The 20,546-nt window shown below is 56.0% G+C and overlaps 1 protein-coding gene across 2 annotated transcripts; it reads left to right on the forward strand.

The window, feature by feature from the left end:
• The first annotated feature begins 861 nt into the window (after positions 1 to 861).
• On the forward strand, positions 862 to 19,844 carry C1QTNF1 (C1q and TNF related 1). Of its 2 annotated transcripts, none has more exons than XM_081028485.1 (4): positions 862 to 1,201; positions 15,209 to 15,374; positions 16,874 to 17,013; positions 17,638 to 19,844. In XM_081028485.1, exons 2-4 carry the CDS (start codon positions 15,226 to 15,228, stop codon positions 18,186 to 18,188), a joined length of 840 nt encoding a protein of 279 aa, XP_080884611.1. In that variant the 5' UTR covers positions 862 to 1,201; positions 15,209 to 15,225; the 3' UTR covers positions 18,189 to 19,844. The 2 variants fall into 2 exon arrangements, with proteins under 2 accessions (XP_080884611.1, XP_080884612.1); XM_081028486.1 differs by lacking the exon at positions 862 to 1,201 and adding an exon at positions 8,940 to 9,084.
• The last annotated feature ends 702 nt before the right edge of the window (positions 19,845 to 20,546 follow it).

Below are 20,546 nucleotides of genomic sequence, written 5' to 3' on the forward strand. Positions count from 1 at the left end.
GAGGGATGAGCGAACAAGGAGGGCAGGTGTGACATCCAGGTAGATTGGAGAGGACATGGGAACGAGGGCCCAGAAAGAAGCAGAAAAGAAAGAAAATGTTATTATCATAGTAGAGGTTTTCTTGTCTGGCTAGATCCTTCCTCTTCTCCTGATGTGATAAGATTCCAGAACAAGCTGGTCTGACTCAGAGTTCGGGGATGGAGACCAGCTTCCGGGAAACCTGGGGCAGCTATCGGGCTGTGAGGTGGGGCCCAGGGACTTGTTTAGAAAGAACTTTTGTGTAAGATGGAGAAAATGTTCGATTTTCATATCAAGGAATGAGACTGAGAAATGCTGAAGTCCCTCCTGGCCCTGCCCAGGAGGGACTTACTGTCCTCTGGAAAATCTGCTGCTCCCGGCTGGGGGTTCCCAACCTTTGGGTCACAAAGCTAAGAATCTGATCAAAGTGACACACCATCACTGTCCAAAAATGCACGCACGTAATTCTGCATTGTTTTGGGGTTCACAGATTTCTCCAAACCTGCCCAAGGTCCTTGGACCCCAGGTGGAGGCCCTGACTGAAGGTGTGCCACCGTCTGGGGACTCGATCCTGGCAGTTGGCTACAGGTACCCCAAGCTCCTGGGAACCCCAGCCCCCTGCCACCAAGCAACTTGGTGTTCCCAAACCCCCGTGTCCTGGGCTCCCGGCTGCCCTTACATCTGGGCGGACTTCCAGACCCTCGGAGTGGCCACCACAGTCCCAGCCTGGGCTGGATTCCCAGGGTGTCCGGGAGGAGGGCAGCACTGGCCTTTCCCGCCCGCCCGCCGGGCACGCATACAGTTAATCCTCCGCGGCCGCTGTTTGGATAAAATGCGCTGGGAGTCTTGGAGGCTCCCGGCAGCTCACATCTGGCTGGGGTTTGCTCTTTACGCCTCTGACCCGCTTTCCTCGGCTCTTCCTTTACTTTCGAGAAACCTCGTTTCCGCTTCTGGCCAGAGAGACCTTGGAGCCGAGGAGGTCAAGGTGCTGGGAAGAGACGGGCTGCTGCCTGGACCAGGCTCCCTCTTTCTGCGCCTTCTTCCCGGAGGACTTTTTCCTTCTTCTCCTTCGACAAGTCTGTTCTTCCCCCGACCTGGCCCGAGGGAGGCTCCGTCGCAGGGAGATGCTCTAAGAGGCGGCGCTGGGAGAGCCCAGAGGCCCCGGGGAAGACGCCGGCTGGAGGTAGGTGGCTGGGTGGGGACACAGCCAGGCGGGACCCAGCACTGCCCTGGCTCCTTTTTGGGGCTTCAGCCCGGTTGCCAGAGCAGAGCAGACACCTTAGCTGCTGGGGCGGGCGAGGAGCCGAGGAGCCGGGTGGGAGGGGCCGGGTGGCAGTTGTGGCAGCGGCAGAAAGAGCTGGAGTGGCGGGAAGGTCCCGGTGCCCCTTCTTGCTACTCCTTTCAGTCGCAGAGGTGCTGTGCAGGGCCAGCCTCGGTCCCCCTCTGTGACTTGGGGGCAGGGACACTGCGGCAGAGGGATGCTGTCAGGAACCATTGGACCCCCTCCTCCCCTGTGTTTTGTGGGGTGTTTATCTTGCCTCACTCTTCTCTGGTGCTTTCCTGAGGGCGTGAGAAGAAAAAGAATGGTACCCAAGTCCTTTGTGCACCTCTGGGGAGTCCCCCACCCCAATACCGCCTGGACCACCTGAGAGCCAGTTTTGTCCAGCCCGGTCTGTGGCTAACTTGGACCACATACAGAAAAGGAAATGCTGACTTGTTGGGCCCAGCATCTAATGGCTCTGGTGTTCCCGAAGGGGATCGGGTCTGGGTAGGGAAGAATAATGTCCCTTTCCTGGGGACCTTCCGGGCTTCTCACACTGCTAAGTGTGGCCCCTGGTGTCTGGGGCTGAGTCCCGGAGCGGCCCACGCCTCTCTGTGTCGACCCCCTGTGTACCATCCAGCTCTCCCAGGGCATCTCCATGGGTGCAGGTGTGCACCCCGCCTGTCCCGAGCACCCACATCGTGCTCCCTGCACCCCGCCATGCCAATCGCCTGGCAGCTCCCGTGTCTTCCACGGATGTCAATGTGCCATGGGCACTCAGGGGCCTTTCTGACTCACTGGAAGGGACTTGTTTCTGTCGCTTCGGTCCCACTTGGTGTCTGAGAATGCAGGCCGTTGGGCACACTTGGAGTGTCTTCCTTCTGAGCTTTGAAAATGACAAGCGTCTGAGAAACTGTGTTTTCTCAATCGCTAGCTATGTCCCTAGCTACGTCGGGTCCCTGGGGGAGGCTGTGAGGTCCTCAGAGGCTTTTTATAGTGCAGGAAAGCTCACAGCCAGTCCCATGTACAAGGTCACAAACAGATGCACTTGACTGTTGTGTGTGCTTCAGGGAGAGGCCTGCCATGGCCAGGAAGTTCGTTCTTCCTGAGGCCTGCTCAATGTCCCTGCTGACGAGAGAGGAGGGAGAAAATACAGGTGACGGGGAGATGCGGGCATAGGGTTGAGTTGTCCCCTCTCACCTCCCTTCCCCACTCTCTCTCTTGACCTGAGAGCTGAGTGGAGCTTAGCCATGGGTGTGCATGTGTGTGTGTTACCCGCATGTCGGGCTCCGAGCAAACACTAATTCTCAACAGTTCTATCAATGGCACTTCCAGCCCTGAAACGCTCAGAGAGGCTCATGCCTTGCCCAGAAGCAGTCGAAGGAGGACCTGGGACACAAACCTGAATCTTGGTGCACAGAGAAGGGAGGTGGCTTGCTTGAGGATGTACAGCTCTCCAGGTCTTGGCTGGAACCCCAAGCTTCTTGAGTTCCCACATTGCTACTTCCCAGCTGCCCATAGAGACAGTGCCCAGACAGCCGGTTCTGCTTCCCAGGGACCCTCACCGTCTCCTCTCGTGCCCGTCTCTCTCCTCCTTTGCCCGTCTCGAGTCTCTTGTGATGTCAGGAAAAGTGCTCCTGGCAAACAGCATGGCAGGGAGACAGAGAAACCCGGCACAGGAGAGGTGGGCTGGGCCCCCGCTCACCAGAGGATGCTGCTACCTGTCTGGGGCAGGTGCCACCAGCCAGCGAGCGGCACCTCACAGGTGGGAGCTGAGAAAGCTGACCTGGTCCCAGGGAGGGCGCGGGCTCCCCATTCCTGGGACGTCACTTCCCTTTTCAGGACAACCAGCACAGCACAATTTTTGTGGAACATGCTTCTTTCTGTTGTTCTTCCTGCTGCCTCTTGCCCTCCCTCAACCACCCCCACCCCCCAGCTGTAATTAGCATGACTCATAAACCAAATATTCTGGCATTGAACTTCACCCATCAAAACAAAGATGAAAAGAATTTCGTAGATACAGCGGTGCTGCTGGGCGTCCTCCCTGGACATGTGCTTGCCATTGCGTTTTTGTCTTCAGGGGGCTGGTCCCTTGTGTGGGTCCCTGTTCCTAGAGCTGGGGGTGGCTGAGGTTCCTGGAGCCTTAGGGGAGGGGTGGGAGTGACAACTTGCAACAGAAAGGAAGAATAGAAAGGTTCCGGGTCCCCAGCTCTGCCTGCCAATGCACTGGAAAGAGAAAGGCATTTCGGGAAGCGGCCTCAGCTCCCGACCCTGAGAGCCCAGAGATCTTTAACTGGGGGTGACGGCCTGCCAGCACGCTTCATCTTGGCGGCATAACTACTGTGTGAGCTGAGGGCTATTATCTTTTTCCTGTTTTCACCTGCTAAAGTCTGCCCTCTCTTAAAGGCAAATGAGACAAGGCGCCTTCCTGACCCCTCACCCTGTGAGGGGTCCTCTGCCCACTTAGAGGACAATTTGGAAAAGACCCATCTGAGCCTGCACAAGGTGCTCCTTCCATGCTCTCCCGGGCAGCCCAGACAGCCAGTCCCATGAGGCCTGGGATTTGGGATTCTCAGCTCCCTGCCCAGGGGTCAGTGTTGGGGTCCATGGCCAGGCAGGGCCAGTTCTGCACTTAACCACAGACGTGCAGAAGTGGGGCACGCTGGCTCTTCCCCTCCTGCCCAAACCCCTCAGCGAAACTTCTGCGGCTACAGCCTCTGTCCTCAGACACTCATCTTCCTGCCATTCAGGGACACGCTCAGTGCTGGGAGCGGGAGTGGGAGCTCTTGAGCCCTTTGGGGGACATCTTTATCTCTGGGTCCCGTAAGCTTGCGTCTGAGAGATGCCTGTGAAATGGGAGACGCGTGGCTCCCAGCACCCTGCTAAGCCACTCATCCTTGCCCATGCTCGCTGTCCAGAACTGGGTTCAAAGCAAGATGCGTGTGGGCAGAAGCACTGGAGACCCCCCCCAATGCCCACCGGGGGCGTCCCTGTCCTGTCCTGGAGGCCCCTGGCATCACCTCCTTCTCCGGCTGTGGATGGGACTGGCACAGTCCTCTGGGGCGTCTTGCCCTATCCAGGACGGCTGTCAGGATGCTGTGGGCCAAGCTGGGCCTCAGTGTCTGGCCATCTCCCTGGCTCCTGCAGGAATTTTCCTTGAATGAGACGGAGCAGAGCAGGAGGCTGTGGCAGGAAGGACGGGAAGACAGGCAGACAGGCGGGGAGGGCAGTGGGGGAGGAGGGAGCACAGGAATTCGAGTTATTGGTGCCCTGTGCTGGGTCCAATGTGGGGGCCACTGGTGAAGCCATACTTGGTGGAATGCCACAGCTGCTTCCCTTTGAGTTGCACCCCCGCCCCACATGGGCACACCTGGTTACCAGCCATCCTCTGTCCTGGGGACCAGGGAAAGAAAAGGACCTCACCCGGGAAAGCTACCAGCCCTGGTGTGTTTGCACTTAACCACAGGCCCTGCACTTCTGCCCTGTGGGTTTCTGGGGCTGGTCTTCAGAGTTGGGGACGAGGGTGTGCTTGGAAGCACCAGGGCCCTTTCTCTTTGTGAAGAGTCTCAAGTGGGTTCTGGTGAGAGATGGGTGGATTGGGTGGGTTTCAGGGTGGCCATGGGGGTCTTGGATTGTCTGGCATCCAGGATTCCCCTACCCCATGAAGGCAGAGCAAGACCCGTGGTTCTGTAAACCAGCCTAGGTCTCAGATTGAGGAGACTCAGCATGGCAGCAGCAGAGGGGTGGAGCCAGGTCAGGCAGCTGGGGAGATAGGCCTGAGTCTGACGCCCGCGCTCCCCCTATCTGTTCCTTCTCACCTCCTGTGTCCTCCTGCTCCGTTTCCTCTCTGCAGGGACCCCTACCAGGGGGTCCACCCAAGGAGACACCAGGCGGTGCTCCAACTGGCTTCTACCCACCAGAGGGCGTTGGGGGCCCAATGATCCCATCGCCCTCCTTCCTGGATGTGGCCTTTCCCCCTCCTGCTCCCAAGTGCATCCATGCAGGTGTCTCTCCACCCTGCAAAAGCAGTGCCCTAAAACCGCATATTCAACGGCCACGCTGCCCAGGCCTCTTGTATTTTGGGGTATGGTGTGTGTGTGTGTGTGGGGTGGGTTCCGGTGACGCTGTGCCAAATCCAAAGGCATTAAATTCTAGTGGTGGGTTTTAAGCCATCCCTGGAGAGATCTTAGCACCCTGCTTCAACGAAGACACTTCTCATGGATTTCCCCAGCACTTGGTACCGTGCCTGGCAGAGAGCAGGCAGGCACTCAGTAATCTGTTGAATGAATGAATGAATGAACTTACCCAGCTGGTGGTAAGTTCCTCAGAGTCAATCAGGCAGCTGCTGTTGCAGGTATAACCAAGTAGCCTAAGTAGGTGGACGCCCAGCGGCTGGGAGCGCCTGCTGGAACGTGGAGCCTGTCCTATCTACTGTCTTTCTGGAAGCCCTCGAGGTGAAGTGGAAGGTACTTTGCTGTCAGACACCCCCGGTCTCACCTGAGCTCCAGCCCCTCCCCACTGTGGGGCGCAGGGCAAGGGGCTCCCTCACTCTAAGCTCGTTTGCTCACCTGAGAAACTGACGCACGTTACGTGTTCCACAAAGCTGTAAAGCGCGTGCCCACAGCCCGGCCCCTGGGCGGTGCCTAATCAATGCAGTAAGGCTTTGTTAGAAGAAACCTCTGATAAATGGTGGCGCTGGTCCTGGTTCTCTCGTGCGGAATTCCTGCTGATGGACTCAAGGGTTTGGCTGCATGGCCTTTGTTTCATGGCTGCAGGCAGCTTCCTCCAGTAGCAAGCGCCACCAGTAAGTGGCGTGTTGAAGACAGAACAAATGCCCCTGCTTCTAGAAGACTCTCTAGCTGGCCTGATTCTGGTGCAGCTTAGCTGCCCTTGTCCAGCCTGACCCCGTCCACAGTAATGCCAGGGCTTCTGCTGTCCTTCCCGTCCCACTGTGTCTCTAGAACCCAGCCCTGCCCGGTTCGTAGTTGACACTTAAGAAACACCCGTGAAAGAACGTGGGACGTCAGCACTAGGTCCGTTTATATTCCCCATGGTCCCACTTGAGCCGCAAAGGTGCCCCAGCACCCCCAAGCGCCTCCTCCATTCTGCATTTCTGTGTGTAGCGGCAAGTTCCCTGGAATAAGTAAAATGCTCCCTTAGTCCCAGGGTGGGGCTTAGTTGTCATTTTTTTCTAAGTGGAAAATAATGTGTACTTCATGGGAAAAAATATGTGACTGTTATAGGGCCAAAACCCAGGGAAGCCCAAATGAGAAAATGGCAAACATCATGTTTTCATCACCCACAGATAGATAACTGCTGTGAGCCGCCAGGTGGGTGGCCTCTAGGGCTCTGTGTGTGTGTGCGTGTGTGTGTGTGTGTGCATGTATTTACATGTGTGTGTTTGCAACCTGCATTGTCACTCATCACCGTTCACGAATGTCTCTCCATGTCAGTGGTCTGTTTACAGAGGTCACTAATGGGTGCTGCTGGCAGAGTTGTCCCGCCCCCCCAGCCCCACATTATTTACTCATTTATCTAAATGCGTTTCCTGGTTCTCTGCTATCCCCACCCTCCTTGGTACTTCGCACGAATCCGCTGAGTTTGCCACCCTGATTCACCACCTCGGTTCTAGTTTTCCATCCTAGGGATGCACCATAATTTATTTAATTAGACTGTTTCTGCAGGATATTTAACCTTGGTTTTTAACCTTGGCTAATGGAGGCAGTGGGTTGTAACTCTTTCTGAAGCAGCAGATTTTTCTGGGTGCAATGAGAGGAGCGTTGAAGGAAAAGACAGCTAGGTGGCCGCACCAGGATTCTGTGTTCTGATGACACTTAATGGTGTGCCCGGGGTCACTCCGCTACATCCCCCAAACCACGCCCTCCCTGAGTAGACAGATCGGAACACACTGGCTGAGGCCCTTGCAAAAAGTGTGGGACCCCAGAGTCCCCTTTGGATGATGGTTCCAATCCTCGGGAATCGCTGGGCCGTGCGTGAGTGGGGAGGTCAAGAATATGGAAAGCCAGATGCCAGGCTCTGGACACACATGAGAAATGAGACCCAGCTCGCGTTTCCGGGAAGCTTCTGGGCTGTGACGGGCTAGAAGAGCAAGTGAGCGTCACAGACCAGCCTGTGCTGGAGGCTGGGGGGAAGCGTCCAGAGGAGGCGGCATCCGGCTGGACTCTGAAGAACACATCACTGAAGGAGGAGGCAGGGGACAGAGACAGAGGACCCCGGTGGAACTTGTGTCGGGGACTTCGAGTGGCTCCAGGTGGCTGGAGCGAAGGACATATGTGTAGGGGTGGGGACGACAGGGCCAGAGGTGAGGCAGCAGCCAGAGGGAGACGCTCGGGATTTCGATGTTTCCTTTATTTCTCTGGGAATCCGTTTAAGCCAAGGGTGGAGCTCAGATCTGCAGTTTTGAAAGCTGCCTCTGGTGAGCACTTTGGAAGGTACATGAGAGGCGGGGAGAGACCAGCGAGAAGCTGAGAAAGAAGTGGTGACAGAGGCTGAGGGGGTCGAGAGAAGAGACCTTCGGGAGGGCTGGTGATGAGTTAGAGGTGACAGATGCATGAGAAGTAGGGGTCTGGATGGCTCCCCGAGTTCCGGTCTGGGCCCTGTGTGAATGGCATCAACACTCACTGAGCCGTAAGCGGAAGGACCGGGTGTGGTGGGGTCTGGGGGGGACGACAATGAGTTAACTGGGTTCAGGGGTCTTAGGAGAGCAGAAAGGAGGTGTTCAGAAGACGGTTGGCTACCTGGCTGTAGCCCAGCGCCGTCCCGTAGAATGTCCTGCAGAGACGGAACGCTCTCCCAGCTGTGCTGTGCAAGAGGGCAGCCACTTCCACGTGCTTGTGTGGCCGAGAGCTGAGTTGCTCCTTTTGTTTAATGCTAACTAATTTAACTAGCCCCAAGGGCCAGTGGTTACTGCTTTGGAGAGCAACCAGGCCGGGGTGGGGACGAAGACTGGGGAGCTGTCAGCTGAAGTCACGTGTATCAGATGACAGGCGGAAAAGGTGTTTGGGTGAGAGGAGCTGAGAGCCCAGGGCTTAGCCTGGAAAACAGCTGTCTCTCAGGGGGAGATCAGGAAGGATAAACATGGGGTACAGGGTGGCCAGCGAGGGGCTGGAAGAGGAGGTGGTCTTCGTGGGCAGGCACTCTACAACGCTCGTGGACGGTGAGGGCACGGCGGCTGAGTGCTGTGGCCGTCAGCTGTCTCAGCCAGAGCAGCCCAGCTGCACTGGGCAGCGGGACTGCTGGATGCTGAGCTCAATGACGTTGTTGACCTAGAAGCCAGTAGGCAAGGGACAAAGCTTTATCTCTCGCCAGGCTTCCTCTGGAGATGCCTGTCAAATGCTGAGGTCGTGTCCAGGCCCCAGAAAAGCAAGGACATTTGTACAGCTTGTGACAGGACTGGTGGGCCATGGGCCATGGAATTCCCAGGTCCTTTGCTCCCTCTGTCTTAGGAGTGGTCAGCTCCTGAGGGTGTCCCGGCAGAAGGGAAGTGGCTGTGGGCCAGGCCACCTGCAGGGCAGCCTCACGGAGCAGCAGCATGAGCTGTCACTGGCTCTTCTCTCTCACACGGTTCTCGAAGCAGCCGCAGGCCTGCCGCCCGAGGCCCTACAGCTGGGAGGGGATCTGAGGACAGTGCTCCAGTCAAGGAAAGCTTTGTTTGCACTGGGACAGAATCGGAGCTGTGGAGGCTGGGCTGGCCAGGTGCCCCCCAGAGCCGACGCCTGCAGCTCACGCGGTCCCGTCTGCAGGGCCTGGGCAGAAACTTCCACTGTGTCCACTCTCTGTTCCAGGTGAGCCTTTCCTGGCTAAGGGGCAGTTAGTTGCCCCAGAAGAGGATGGAGATGTTTTAGGATGGGGGGTGGGGATTCTTGGTCTCTCTTTCCTTCACTGTTTTCTCCCAAGCCAGACTTTGCTCCTGTGGGGAAAGGAAGCCCTTGTTTATCACTGGAAGACCCCTTCTCCATTCCCGGCCATGGGCCTGGGAGGTAACCAAATAAACCCCAAACCTTAAAAAGGAAACCCTTCGCCTCTAAACCAGAGAGCAGCTTCTTGGAAAAATGAAAAGAGAATCAGCACATAGGATGGTGCCAGGACACCCACGTCCCTTGGGAAAGGGACTGCTCACCTCTAGGTGACCGGAGTTCCTGTCATAAGGGATCCCATCCCCCCACTGCTGCTTCCTGTACAAGATTGGGGGGGAAGTGGGGGAGGGTCCGAGACAAGCTGGACTGCCCAATCACAGAAGGGAAAATTAGATATGAAATGAGCTTCTGGATTTGGTGAGCAAACGTCATTTATCAGCAGGAAGTCACTCTGCCTCCCTCCTGCCCATTGCCAGAGGATTTTGATAAGTAGAGAATTAGTGTGACAAATGGCTTCTGGTTAAGGAAAGCAGATGTCCCCTATTAGAAAGTCCTGATGGTCATCAGGGCCAGAGGGACACCCCAACACGGCACCTTCTCCTTCCTGGGCACCCCAGGATCTGAATCCAGGAGGTCTGCTGCAGCAACGGGAGAGCTCTGAGCGTCTCAAGAGGGGTATTCTGGCAGATGTCAAAGCAGAGAGGGGCAGCCTCAGGCTTTCACTCTGGTTGCAAGGGGCCTGGGGAGGGACAGGTGGCAGGAGCAGAGAGTGGAAGGGGTAGTAGTGGTCGGGGAGGGATGGCCGACACCGTGTTGAAACAAGCAGTGACTGGATGTTGAGCTAAATGGCATTCTTGCCTTAGAAGACATCAGGTGCGGGAGAAAATCCAAGCTTCCTCGGGCGATGCGTGTAAAATTTGGGGGTGGTGTCCAGGCCCTAGAAAAGCCAGACAAAGGTAGACTGAGGTCTGGGACACAGCCAGAGCTCCTGGAAAGCATCAAATACAGACCCATGGTAGAACGGAGACGAGAACTTCAGGAGACAGGAGAGAGGGTTGGTGACTGATTCAATGTGGCGGGTGAAAGGGGGGAAGGAGCCTAAATGACATCCAGATTTCTGGCCTGCACTTTGTTCGTGGTTCTTGCTTCCTCCCCCACTGACTTTATTTTAATAGAACAGAGCTGTCTGTTATAGCTTTCTGCAATGATTAGAAGGTTCTCTTCTGTGCTGTCCAGCAGGGTCGCTACCAGCTCTGTGTAGCTACGGAGAGCTTGGCATGTGGCTTGGCATGACTGAGGACCTGGATTATGAATTTGATTTCATTTTAGTTAGTTTAAAATGAAATAGCCATACGTGGCTAGTGGCCATCGCACAGGACTCCAGTGGTCGAGAACGTTACCTTCTTACCGTTTTGATTCAACATTGGCCATTCTGTCTTGAACTCTGCTGGGGTGCTCATCTGTCTCCTTTGCTGGACTGTAGTTTTCTTGAGGTCAGGGGTTCATTTACCCTCCGGTTGAACCCCGTTCTCCAGGGCCCTTATACAGTGCTGTGCAAAGCAGGGCCCTCAGTCAGCCACGCTGCGTGGAGTTTTCTGCTGAGAGGGAATTCTTGAGCCACATGGGTAGCTGGACTTGTTTCCTAAACTTTTGCTAATCCAGGGAGCTGCTAGGCTTCTCCTCTCTCAGCACAGCTGGTTACCCGATGAGGAGTAAGGAAGAGGGAAAACCATGTTTATAAAATGCTTTTGTCAAATGGTACTGAGCTGGGTGTGGCATCAAGACATAATGCCAACATAAGCCTGGGCCATGGGAGTTTACCGTCAGAACACAAGCGTGACCATATGGAGATAGGTGGCACCAAAAAGGAACAGGACCGATTTCAAATGGGTCGTGGCAACTCGAACTTGTGTATAAATGTTGTCCTTAAAGGATTCACCCCAAGTCCATACACGGTCTGGGAAGGGATAAGAACTATTATTAACGAGGAAGTGTTCTCAGGCTTCCTGCCCTCCTCCCGATCCTGTAATTGGCTCAATTCCGCCTTCCGCCCTCCAGCAAAAGGGAGATTCTTTCTCGTGGGGGGAGGTTCAGCTGGAGGCAGAAGATGGGGAGGGCTTGAGGGGACAGGCGCTGAAGGCCTGACAGGCAAGGTGGGAGAAGAAAAGGTGTTCATGGAATTGCCATGGAATCTGGCAGATGAATTTCTTCACAGGGTTTGGGAGAGGCAAGTCCAGGACTTGAGTCATGTTAGAACTGACCTCAGATGCCTCGACCGCAAGGCATCTGGACGCGGAGACTGGACCGTGTGGGGCCAGATTCACGGGGGGCCACTGCCCGGACCTGATCTGCTGAGCGCAGGGCCTTCTTTGAGTTACCTCAGTCGGGGCAAACCCGGTCCCTTTGTGGGGGACATCTTTCACTGGAAACCGCTAAAAGTGGTCTGGAGCCAAGTTTGGTTAGATGTTGGGCAATTCTGTTTTTGCTCCAATGTGACTAAAACCATCATAATGTCATGACGCTGACTTTGCTGTGAGACTGGCTGAAATGGTTCTGCAGATATTTTTGAAGGAAAGATTTCACTTTGGGTTTGCTTCAGCTCTAAAGAGGGGGTTCCTGAGGAGAAGCGCAGCCTCTGCTGCCCCCACTGTCCGCCTGGCCTTTGACTCTTTGCTGGGCTGTCACATGCTCTCACCCCACTGATGCCGTCACCCCCAAGCCAGCTACATTCTGTTCCCTATCTCCTCCGAATAAGGTACAGAAAATCCTCTTTCCATACTAGAAAGACATATACCTACATGCAAAATGGGGCTTCCACTGGGGGGGACAGCACTTATTCTTAACGGGGGCAGTTTTGCCTCCCAGGGTTATATAGCAAATCTGGAGACATTTTTGGATGTCACAACTGGGGGCTCGGGTGTGCTAATGGAATCTAGTGGGTGGAGGCCAGGGACGCTGGTAAACAGCCTAGAAGCCCACAACAAAGACCAATCTAACCCCAAATGTCAGTGGAGCCAAGGCTGAAAAGCCCTGCGGATAAAGCAATCCAAGGTAACCTTTCACTTCCTTTCGTTATTTTCTAACTTTTCCAAAATGAATATATATTACTTTGGATTCAGGAAAAAAAAACAGTTTAAAGAAAGGAAAACCTCTTTTCCTTTCAAGTGATGCAAGCTTGGCATTTAAAAGAAAAAAAAAAAGAGTAATTATTAAGACGCCAAGGAAAAACAGGAAATACAGAAATAGGGAAATAAACAAATGTAGAGAATTCAATTTGACAAATACTTGTTGAGTAGCAGTCAAGTTTGGGGTACTGCAGGACGCTTGGCTGGTCCAAGATGAACAAGACGACGGCCCAGGCCCACAGGAGGTCATGGTGTGCTACGCAGGCTCTTACAGGCCAAGCAAAACTCTGCAGAATGAGACATGAAGGACAAACATTAAAAAAGAGAAGGGAGCGTTTTTACCAATTGAGGGTCTGGGAAGCCGTCGGAGAAATGGGAGGCACTGGAGCTGGGTCTCGAAGACCAGATAAGATTTTGCTGTGCTCCGAGGGCAGCCTGTGGAGGTCACATCCACCCACCCACCCCTTAAAAATCAGGCAGCCTTAGGCCAATCCACTTCCCTACGTCTGTTTCTTCATTTGTAAAGTTTGGTGTAATAATGAATGAAGAGTGTCTTCTTAAAGGAGTCATAGCAGGTTCATGTGAGGTCTGTGATGGGGTAAAAATTATGAATGAGGAAGTGTTCTGACTGAACCTTAACCTGTGGGGCTGTGACAATAAACCCACATGACGCATGGATGTCCAGGTGCATGCCGTCGCCTGTCCCGTTAGCCTGGTTGTCAGTAGGAGAGAGGAGGAGAAATGGTCCTTTGGGCCAGGGGAGAAGGCAGCCAGCAGCTGGACAGATTCCAGCAGGCAGCACCAGGGGGCTTTTTGAAAATGCAGGTGCTCAGGACCTTGCCCCAGACCTGCTGAAGCAGCATCTGCATTTTCACAGTGATATGTGTGCACATTAAAATTTGGGAAGTAGGGAACTCGAACACAGGACAAGGGGTGCCATGCAATGCAGCTGAAGAGGGAGGACAGACTGGAAGGGCCGTGTATCTGCTGCCAAGGAGCAGGTAAATGATCACAGGTAGACACATATATATGTAAATGGGAGAGACAGAGAGATGGATACATTGTAACATGTATTTTATAAATTGACATATATATATTCATCCTTTCTTGGGCAAGTGGAGGGAGGTGGTAAAGATTTTGAGTGTGTGTGGGGGTGCTGGTCCAAGCAGTTTCTGTCATCGGCAGGGTCTCTGGGCCCTGACGTGGGGTTGGCAGACAACTTGGGGGTGGGGAGTCCAGCTAATCCCTTGCAGTGGAGGGGTGGGGGGTCATGCAGAGAACTGAAGACCCCTCCGAGGTGTGGGTCACAGGGAAGGAGGGCATCCCCGAGAGGCAGCCTTCTTGGCTCTGAGTCTCGTCACAGCTCTGAGGACCCACCCGAGAGGATCCTGCCTTTTCTGTCCCCAGCTCTGGTCCCCGGCTCTCTGCCTCTCCCGTGTCCTCTCCACTTGGCATGGGGCTCAGCAAGGAGAGCTAGCAGAGCACTCTGTGTTCAGAGCTGTAACCGCGAGCCCATTAACACGCAGAGGAAAGAACAAAGCGCCCAAGTCAGCCCCGTGGAGAGGGTCAGGCCCTCCCAGCTACAAGGCCTCTGAGCAGAGGGGTGTTTGAGGAAGTCCACAGCTTCCCAGACATGTGAAACGAGCATTCATGGGTCGACGATGACCGACAAGAAGAGAAATCCGCCTCAGTCTTTTGGTTTCCCTAAACAGAAAAGAGGAATTAGAAAAGTCAGACAGGACTTTGGAAGGAGTTCCCTGCTTGTAATGTTTGCCTCTCAACAACCACCCATCCCACCCAACGTGGCTGCCGGGGGCAGGGGGCTCTTATTTCTCAGTTTTCTCACTGGGCGGCCCAGGGGGTCGAATAGGTCCCCAAAGGTCCTTTGAGGTGTTAAATTGTGAACAAAGATGGGTGAGGATTGACCAGAGTTAGCCGGGGAGATAACCCTAACTGTGAAAACGAGCGGGATGTTTGGCCTGTTTAAGGGCAAGCACTGCCCCCTAATGGTCTCCCTGGGAACCCTCAGTGGACATCTGTTTCTAGGACTCTCTCAATCCTGGACGAGGAGGGGCACCGTGAACTATGACCCCCCCACCCCCCACCTCCTGGGAATGGGCCTGACACCATCTCTTAATTTGATGCTCCAGGACATTTGCTGGCACGCCCCCTGGTGGCCACAGAGCGATGAGCCGCCACCTGCCACACAGTTCAGTCTGGGGCAGTTACTGGACAGGGACGACCCAAACTCATTTGGGGTTTTGCTCATTGTCCTGTTGGGGCCGATAAGTGATCGTCTGCGGAGCCCAGTGGCTGAGGGGTCCCTCCTGGGAGGCTTGGTGGGCTCGGCAGCATCAGGCAGCGGGGTCTGCAGGGGTGAGCTGTGTGCGCACGTGAGTATGTGAGTACATGCACATGAATTGGGTGTGCAAGTCTGAGTGTGAGGACATGTGCGTACACATGGATTGTGTGAGTGTGGCTGCTAGTGTGTGTGTATAAGTATATCGACGGTGTTGCGTGCGTGAATGTGGGGAATGCACATAGGAGTACATTGGAGTATGAGAGAGTATAGGAGTGTCAAGTGTGTGCGTGTGAGTGTGTGTGTATGAGTGTGCACTGAGGCTCGTGAGTGTGCAAGTAGTGTTGAGATGGTATGAGTGTGTGAGTATGTGTGTGGCTTGTCTGAGTGTGAGAGTATGTGCATACGTGTGTGTGAATGCATAGGAAGTGTGAGTGTGAGTGTGACTGTGTGTGTCTGAGTGGTGCAGGGTGTGCGTGTGAGCGTGGGAGAGCTGTGTAGTCACCCTTCCAGGAGCTGTGGCTGAGGCGCTCCCCGGCTTCCTGGGTGCCACGGACACCTCCCTTCCCGCTGTTTGTCTGCCGGGTCCCACCGCCCCTCGTCTTCCCTCCCCATGCATCTCTCCCAGCAGGGCACGGTGGGAAGATGGGCTCCCATGGACCGGGACTCACGCTAGCGTGCTGCCTGCTGCTGGCCTTCACCTGTGGCCCGGTGCTGGGCCGAGCACCACGTGGCCCGCAGGAGCAGGAGGAGCAGGAGGGGACCAAGGTGCCACTGCTGGACCGTGCTGAGAGGTGAGGCTGATGGTGATGGGCTGGATGCAGGCGCTCCGACTCAGCCAGTCCTTGGCTTCCGCAGACGCCGAGGCTGTGGGCGGCAGACACACATGGCCCAGTGCAGGGCCGGGGGGCCCACGATGCCGAGGGGCGCTGGGGAGGACTGAGCAGAGAGTGACTGGGTCTTGAAGGACAGCTGGGAGGCTCCTGGGAGGAGGGGAAGGCAGCCCTGGCAGCGAGCGCGGTGTGTGCGAAGGCGTGGCTGTGCCGGCACCTGGCAGTGTGATGGCTCTGGTTTCAGGTACAGGGAGCTGGCGCCGGAGGGTGGAGGTTAGGAGGGAGCTGAGTCTGATGGGGAACAGTCTGTCCTGAACTTCACCCGATGGGTGTCATGTCGAGGTTTAGAATTCACAGCGTTTGGGAAATAACACTGGAGGGAAGCAGAGAACGGTGAATTGCCATGGGGACCGACGAACTCCAGGACAGCGGCCACAAAGGCCACTGGACACGTGGGGGCCGAGGGCCCAGGTGCGGATGGCACTCTGCAGTGGGTGGGCTGACCCCTCAGGCCTCCGTGGTCCTCAGAAGGTGGCGTGAGGCCAGAGAAGCATCTAGAATGAGGCTGAGGGTTCCATTCTGGGTGACTGATGATGCTAGGAAGAGGGTTTGGAAAGAGAAGATTCTAGGGTGAAACGACAGTGACAGGCCCTCAGTTCTAGACACGTCACATTGTGGGGCTTGCTGAGTCTCAAGTGTTGGGGGCAGGGTGTACCTGGGAATCAGGGCTTGTGGATGGCTGGATTTAGGGCATACAGAGCCATTTCCTGGGTTGTCTGGGGTTCAAAAGCGGGAGCAGAGTTAGACAAGGAGCAGGCGCATTGAGAGGGACTGTGCCACCTCTGAGATGGTCCTGTCGCAGCCCTAGGAGCCTGGGTGCAGAACTGCAAGCCCGCGAATACAGTGCAGTGCAGCATGAGGCCATGAGGTGGCAGCATGGGGCTGTCACTGTCCACCCCGCCCAGGAGCCGGTCTTCAAAAGTCGGGTTGTAAACTATCAGCCTCTCCAGGTGCAGCAGCTCAAAGGAACCCCAAAGATCTAGTCGAGCCCTCTCAGTTACAGTGAGTCGGCTTGATAGAGCATCTTCCACAATCACAGATGCATGAAGGGGACAGCCAGTCTCAGCATCGTCACACGTTGTCTCAAGGTCTCCTACAGGGGCAGATTTCTCCCAAGCAGCCTCTGGCTTCCAAGCAGCCCTCATATCATTGCTGTTTTTGGTCTTCTTGTTTCCTTTACTATTAACGGCTATTTACAGGGGGCATGGGGCTCTTTCTGAAATTTCATTCAGGATCCCACAATTCACCAAGAGCCAATGAGGTCTCTGTCGAGGGAAAGTTAACCCGTCCAGACGAGAGAGGAAGTATGTTGGGTATGCCAGGCGCTCTGCAGTGGGATGGAAAGGAGTTCCTGGCTCGGAGGGCTCATGGCTTTCCCTGTGCTATCTTTATTCCCTTAGAGTTGAAGAAAAGCATGAGAAATACAGCCCCCGGCAGGGTGAGGAGCGCCCCGCCTCCCGGTGCTATCGCTGCTGTGATCCTGGTGCCCCTGTGTACCCGGCCATCCCGGTGCCACAGATCAACATTACCATCTTGAAAGGTCAGGCACCCGCAAAGACCAGCGAGCAAGCGAGAAAGCGCCCTTCCCCTGGGGGTGGGGCTGCTCTGTCCTGACTGGTGGACGGGAGGGAAGAGAGCAGGGGCCGGCTGTCATCCGAGGGGCGGGTAGAGGAAATTCCATTTCTGAGGCTCTTGGCCCCTTTCTGAGAGGAAAGACTGGAGAGGGGCCTGCAGGTCCACGATGGGAGAAGGGTCTGAGGGCAGCTGGGCCCTCCCCGACCTGCCTTCGCACAACGAACCTCCGAGATGTTCGTTTCGAGGCGTGGTGCTCCCCCGACACCCGCAGCCCGCTTTCTGAAATGCCATCCACATGCCGTAGTCCTGCACACAGCAGGAGACCTTGCACAACCCGCAAAAGCAAACTGGGAAGACGAGCCGCCCGTCCCGGGTCCCTGGGCCCCGCCGACATCTGCAGTCCGTTTATGCTGACTGAGCCCTGGCCTGCCCGCAGCGCCTGTTGCCTTTGGACAAACCCATATGTTCCTTTTCCTTTGCCAGGACTTTCCAGAAGGAAAAAAATAATTATTGCTTCTGGATGAAAACAGAACCATCCCTGAGGTTGGGTCTGTTTGCTTGATGCCACGTGTTTTCCTGCCCCTTTTAGGTGAGAAGGGCGATCGGGGAGATCGAGGCCTGCAAGGGAAGTACGGCAAAACAGGCTCAGTGGGCGCCCGGGGCCATGTGGGCCCCAAAGGGCAGAAAGGGTCCATGGGGGCGCCTGGGGACCGGTGCAAGAACCACTACGCCGCCTTCTCCGTGGGCCGGAAGAAGCCCCTCCACAGCAACGACTACTACCAGGCGGTCATCTTCGACACGGAGTTCGTGAACCTCTACGGCCACTTCAACATGTTCACGGGCAAGTTCTACTGCTACGTGCCCGGCATCTACTTTTTCAGCCTCAACGTGCACACCTGGAACCAGAAGGAGACGTACCTGCACATCATGAAGAACGGGGAGGAGGTGGTGATCCTCTACGCCCAGGTCAGCGACCGTAGCATCATGCAGACGCAGAGCCTGATGCTGGAGCTGCAGGACCAGGACGAGGTGTGGGTGCGCCTGTACAAGGGCGAGAGGGAGAACGCCATCTTCAGCGACGAGTTTGACACTTATATCACCTTCAGCGGCTACCTGGTCAAGCACGCGGCCGAGCCCTAGCGGCCACCACCAGAGGCTAACCTCCCGTTCCCCCACCTCCCCTCTCCTCTGCCCCCATCACCGCTGGACCCTTGCGGTCCAGCACCAGGCTGACTCCGTCAGCTCTTCCCCACAATCGGAGTTTCCCTGGTCCCCCTACTTACCCAGCTTTGGCGTTCAACGCACAGGGCCCTTCGCAGGAATGGGAGGGAACAACGGCTGTGTGGTCCCAGGCCTTGCTGTCTCCAGACAAAATCTTTGGGGAGGGTGCACGCGAGAATGGCTGGGATCTCCAGCTCCCCTCTGTGGAGCTGTCTTTCCGTGACCCCCCACAGTCCACTGTGATGGGCAGGGTGTGTCCCACAGGAAGTTCTCCTTGCTCCGGTGCTGGAAACAATTAAGCAAATTCTACAGGCTGTGACAAGAGCAGTCATCGGGAGGAAAGGCAGGCCTTCTTATTGTTGCCTCTCCACCACCCACACTGGCTCCGCAGGGAGGCCCAGCTCCTCTCCAGGGTGCAGGAGACTCCTTTTAACAGGAGATCTAAAGGGGACAGGGGGCGGGCTGTGGGGACTCAGGAAACCACAACTGGCTTCATTCTCTTAGGCCACATATGAACCTTCTCGTGGGGCAGCTGGTCTCATGTCCACATTCTGTGGCCATCCCTGCGGCCTTGCTCGAGGGTTCCGGGGCCTTTCTGAGCCACAACAGTGAGGGGGTCGGGCTGGGCAAACAAATGGCAGCTCCCCAGAGGGACAGCCAAGCCCTTGGCCTTGGTCTCTGTGCTGGGAGAAGCAGCCCACTTGCTGGAACCCATAGGCTCCTGGTAGCAGCTGGGGACCTCAGGGGCCCCCGACATGCAGACATCTCTGAGGCCCAAAGCTTAGACCACCAGGGCAGAGCCGTCCATCTTGGCGTGGCCCTGCTCCCCTCCCCCAGCACCCCTGAGCCCTAGGCAGGGCCTCTGTGCCTGTCACCCTGGCACTGGCTTCTGTTCCTCCTCTCAGACGGGTCACCCGTGAAGACACCAGGACCTTTGATCTTGTAGCAGCTCTTGTGATTATATAACATTTTCTGCAAAGCCTCCTGGCGCCCCACCTCAGATCCCCATTTCCACAGGGTGCAGCGTTCAGCCCCTTGTGTCCTCCCCCAGGCCTCTTCGAGCAGCAGCCTAAGACAACAGGAGCTGGGGAGAGCTAGAAGGGGTTGGGGCTCCCCTCTGCCTGTCTCAGAGTTCCTGCAGGGTTCAGCCCCTGAGACCAGGAGAGAAAGCCTGTCCCAACCACTGGGGTCAGAGCCCCCGCTGAGGTGGGGTGCGGGACGCCCGGAGTGGGCTGCTGCCTGGAATTGGTGCTCTGGCCTATGGCTGACTTTGGCCTGGCAGCATTAACGCCCAGCGCCGGGCTCCACTCCTACCTGCGTGGGACCCTACGCCCCACAGGAGGCTTCCTTCCCAGCACCTGCTGACCTGTGGTCTTGACCGGTCCCTCCGCCCTTCCTGGGCCTGGCCTCGGGTTCTGCGGTCCGGGATCCACATGTCCCTCCCTCTGAAGGACTTCTGCTGGTCAGATTTCAAATCTGTCTCCACGGGCGTGCCAGCGAGTGGGGCGTCCGCTGCTGCTTTGTGCTGTTCCGATGCTCTTTGAAAACATTAAACTTGGAATCATGTGTTTCAGCATTGTGGCCTCGTTCGTTTGGTCATTGAACCTTTCTGTCCCCACCTCCGAAATCCCACTTACTGCCTGTTGGAGGCCTGGGGGCCCTTAAATTGGGGACCTCGGTACGCAGTGGGCACAGGCTGGGCCCAGAACTGCCTCTTTCCTCAAGGGAGCTGTTTCACAGGCTCAGCTGGACCTGGCCCCTGGGACGTGGCTCCCGTTGGATTCCCTGTGCTTGCAAGAGAATTTGTGTGGCGGGCAGGGGGCAGGGCTTGGAGCACTGTGAGCTGCCTGGTGCGGCGGCTGTAACAAACAAACTACCACAAGCATAATGGTTCCAAACAACGGAGATTTGTTTGGACCTCTTCTGTCTCTGAAACCTCCCTCCCTTCTCTCTTAAGGACACCAGTCACTGGATTTGGGGCCCACCCAAGCAGGATGATCTCTGAAGACCCTTAATGAAATCACACCTTCAAAGACCTTATTTCCAAATAAGGTCACGTTCACAGGTCCAGGGCTAAGACTTGGATGTGTCGCTCTTTGTGGGGTGGGGTACCCGCTCCCACACCCTGCAGGCTTGACTGCACCACCAACAGCCCCTTTTATGCCTGAGTGGTGAAGAGCAGATGCTTCTCCTTCTCCCCGTCACTTGCCAACTGGGTTAGCGGCCAGGGCCCTTATCTGGCTGCCAGCAGGCTGTGCAGAGCGGCCTTGCTCCTTC

The sequence above is a fragment of the Rhinolophus hipposideros genome, assembly GCF_964194185.1.
Source record: "Rhinolophus hipposideros genome assembly, chromosome: 20".
NCBI lineage: Eukaryota > Metazoa > Chordata > Mammalia > Chiroptera > Rhinolophidae > Rhinolophus > Rhinolophus hipposideros.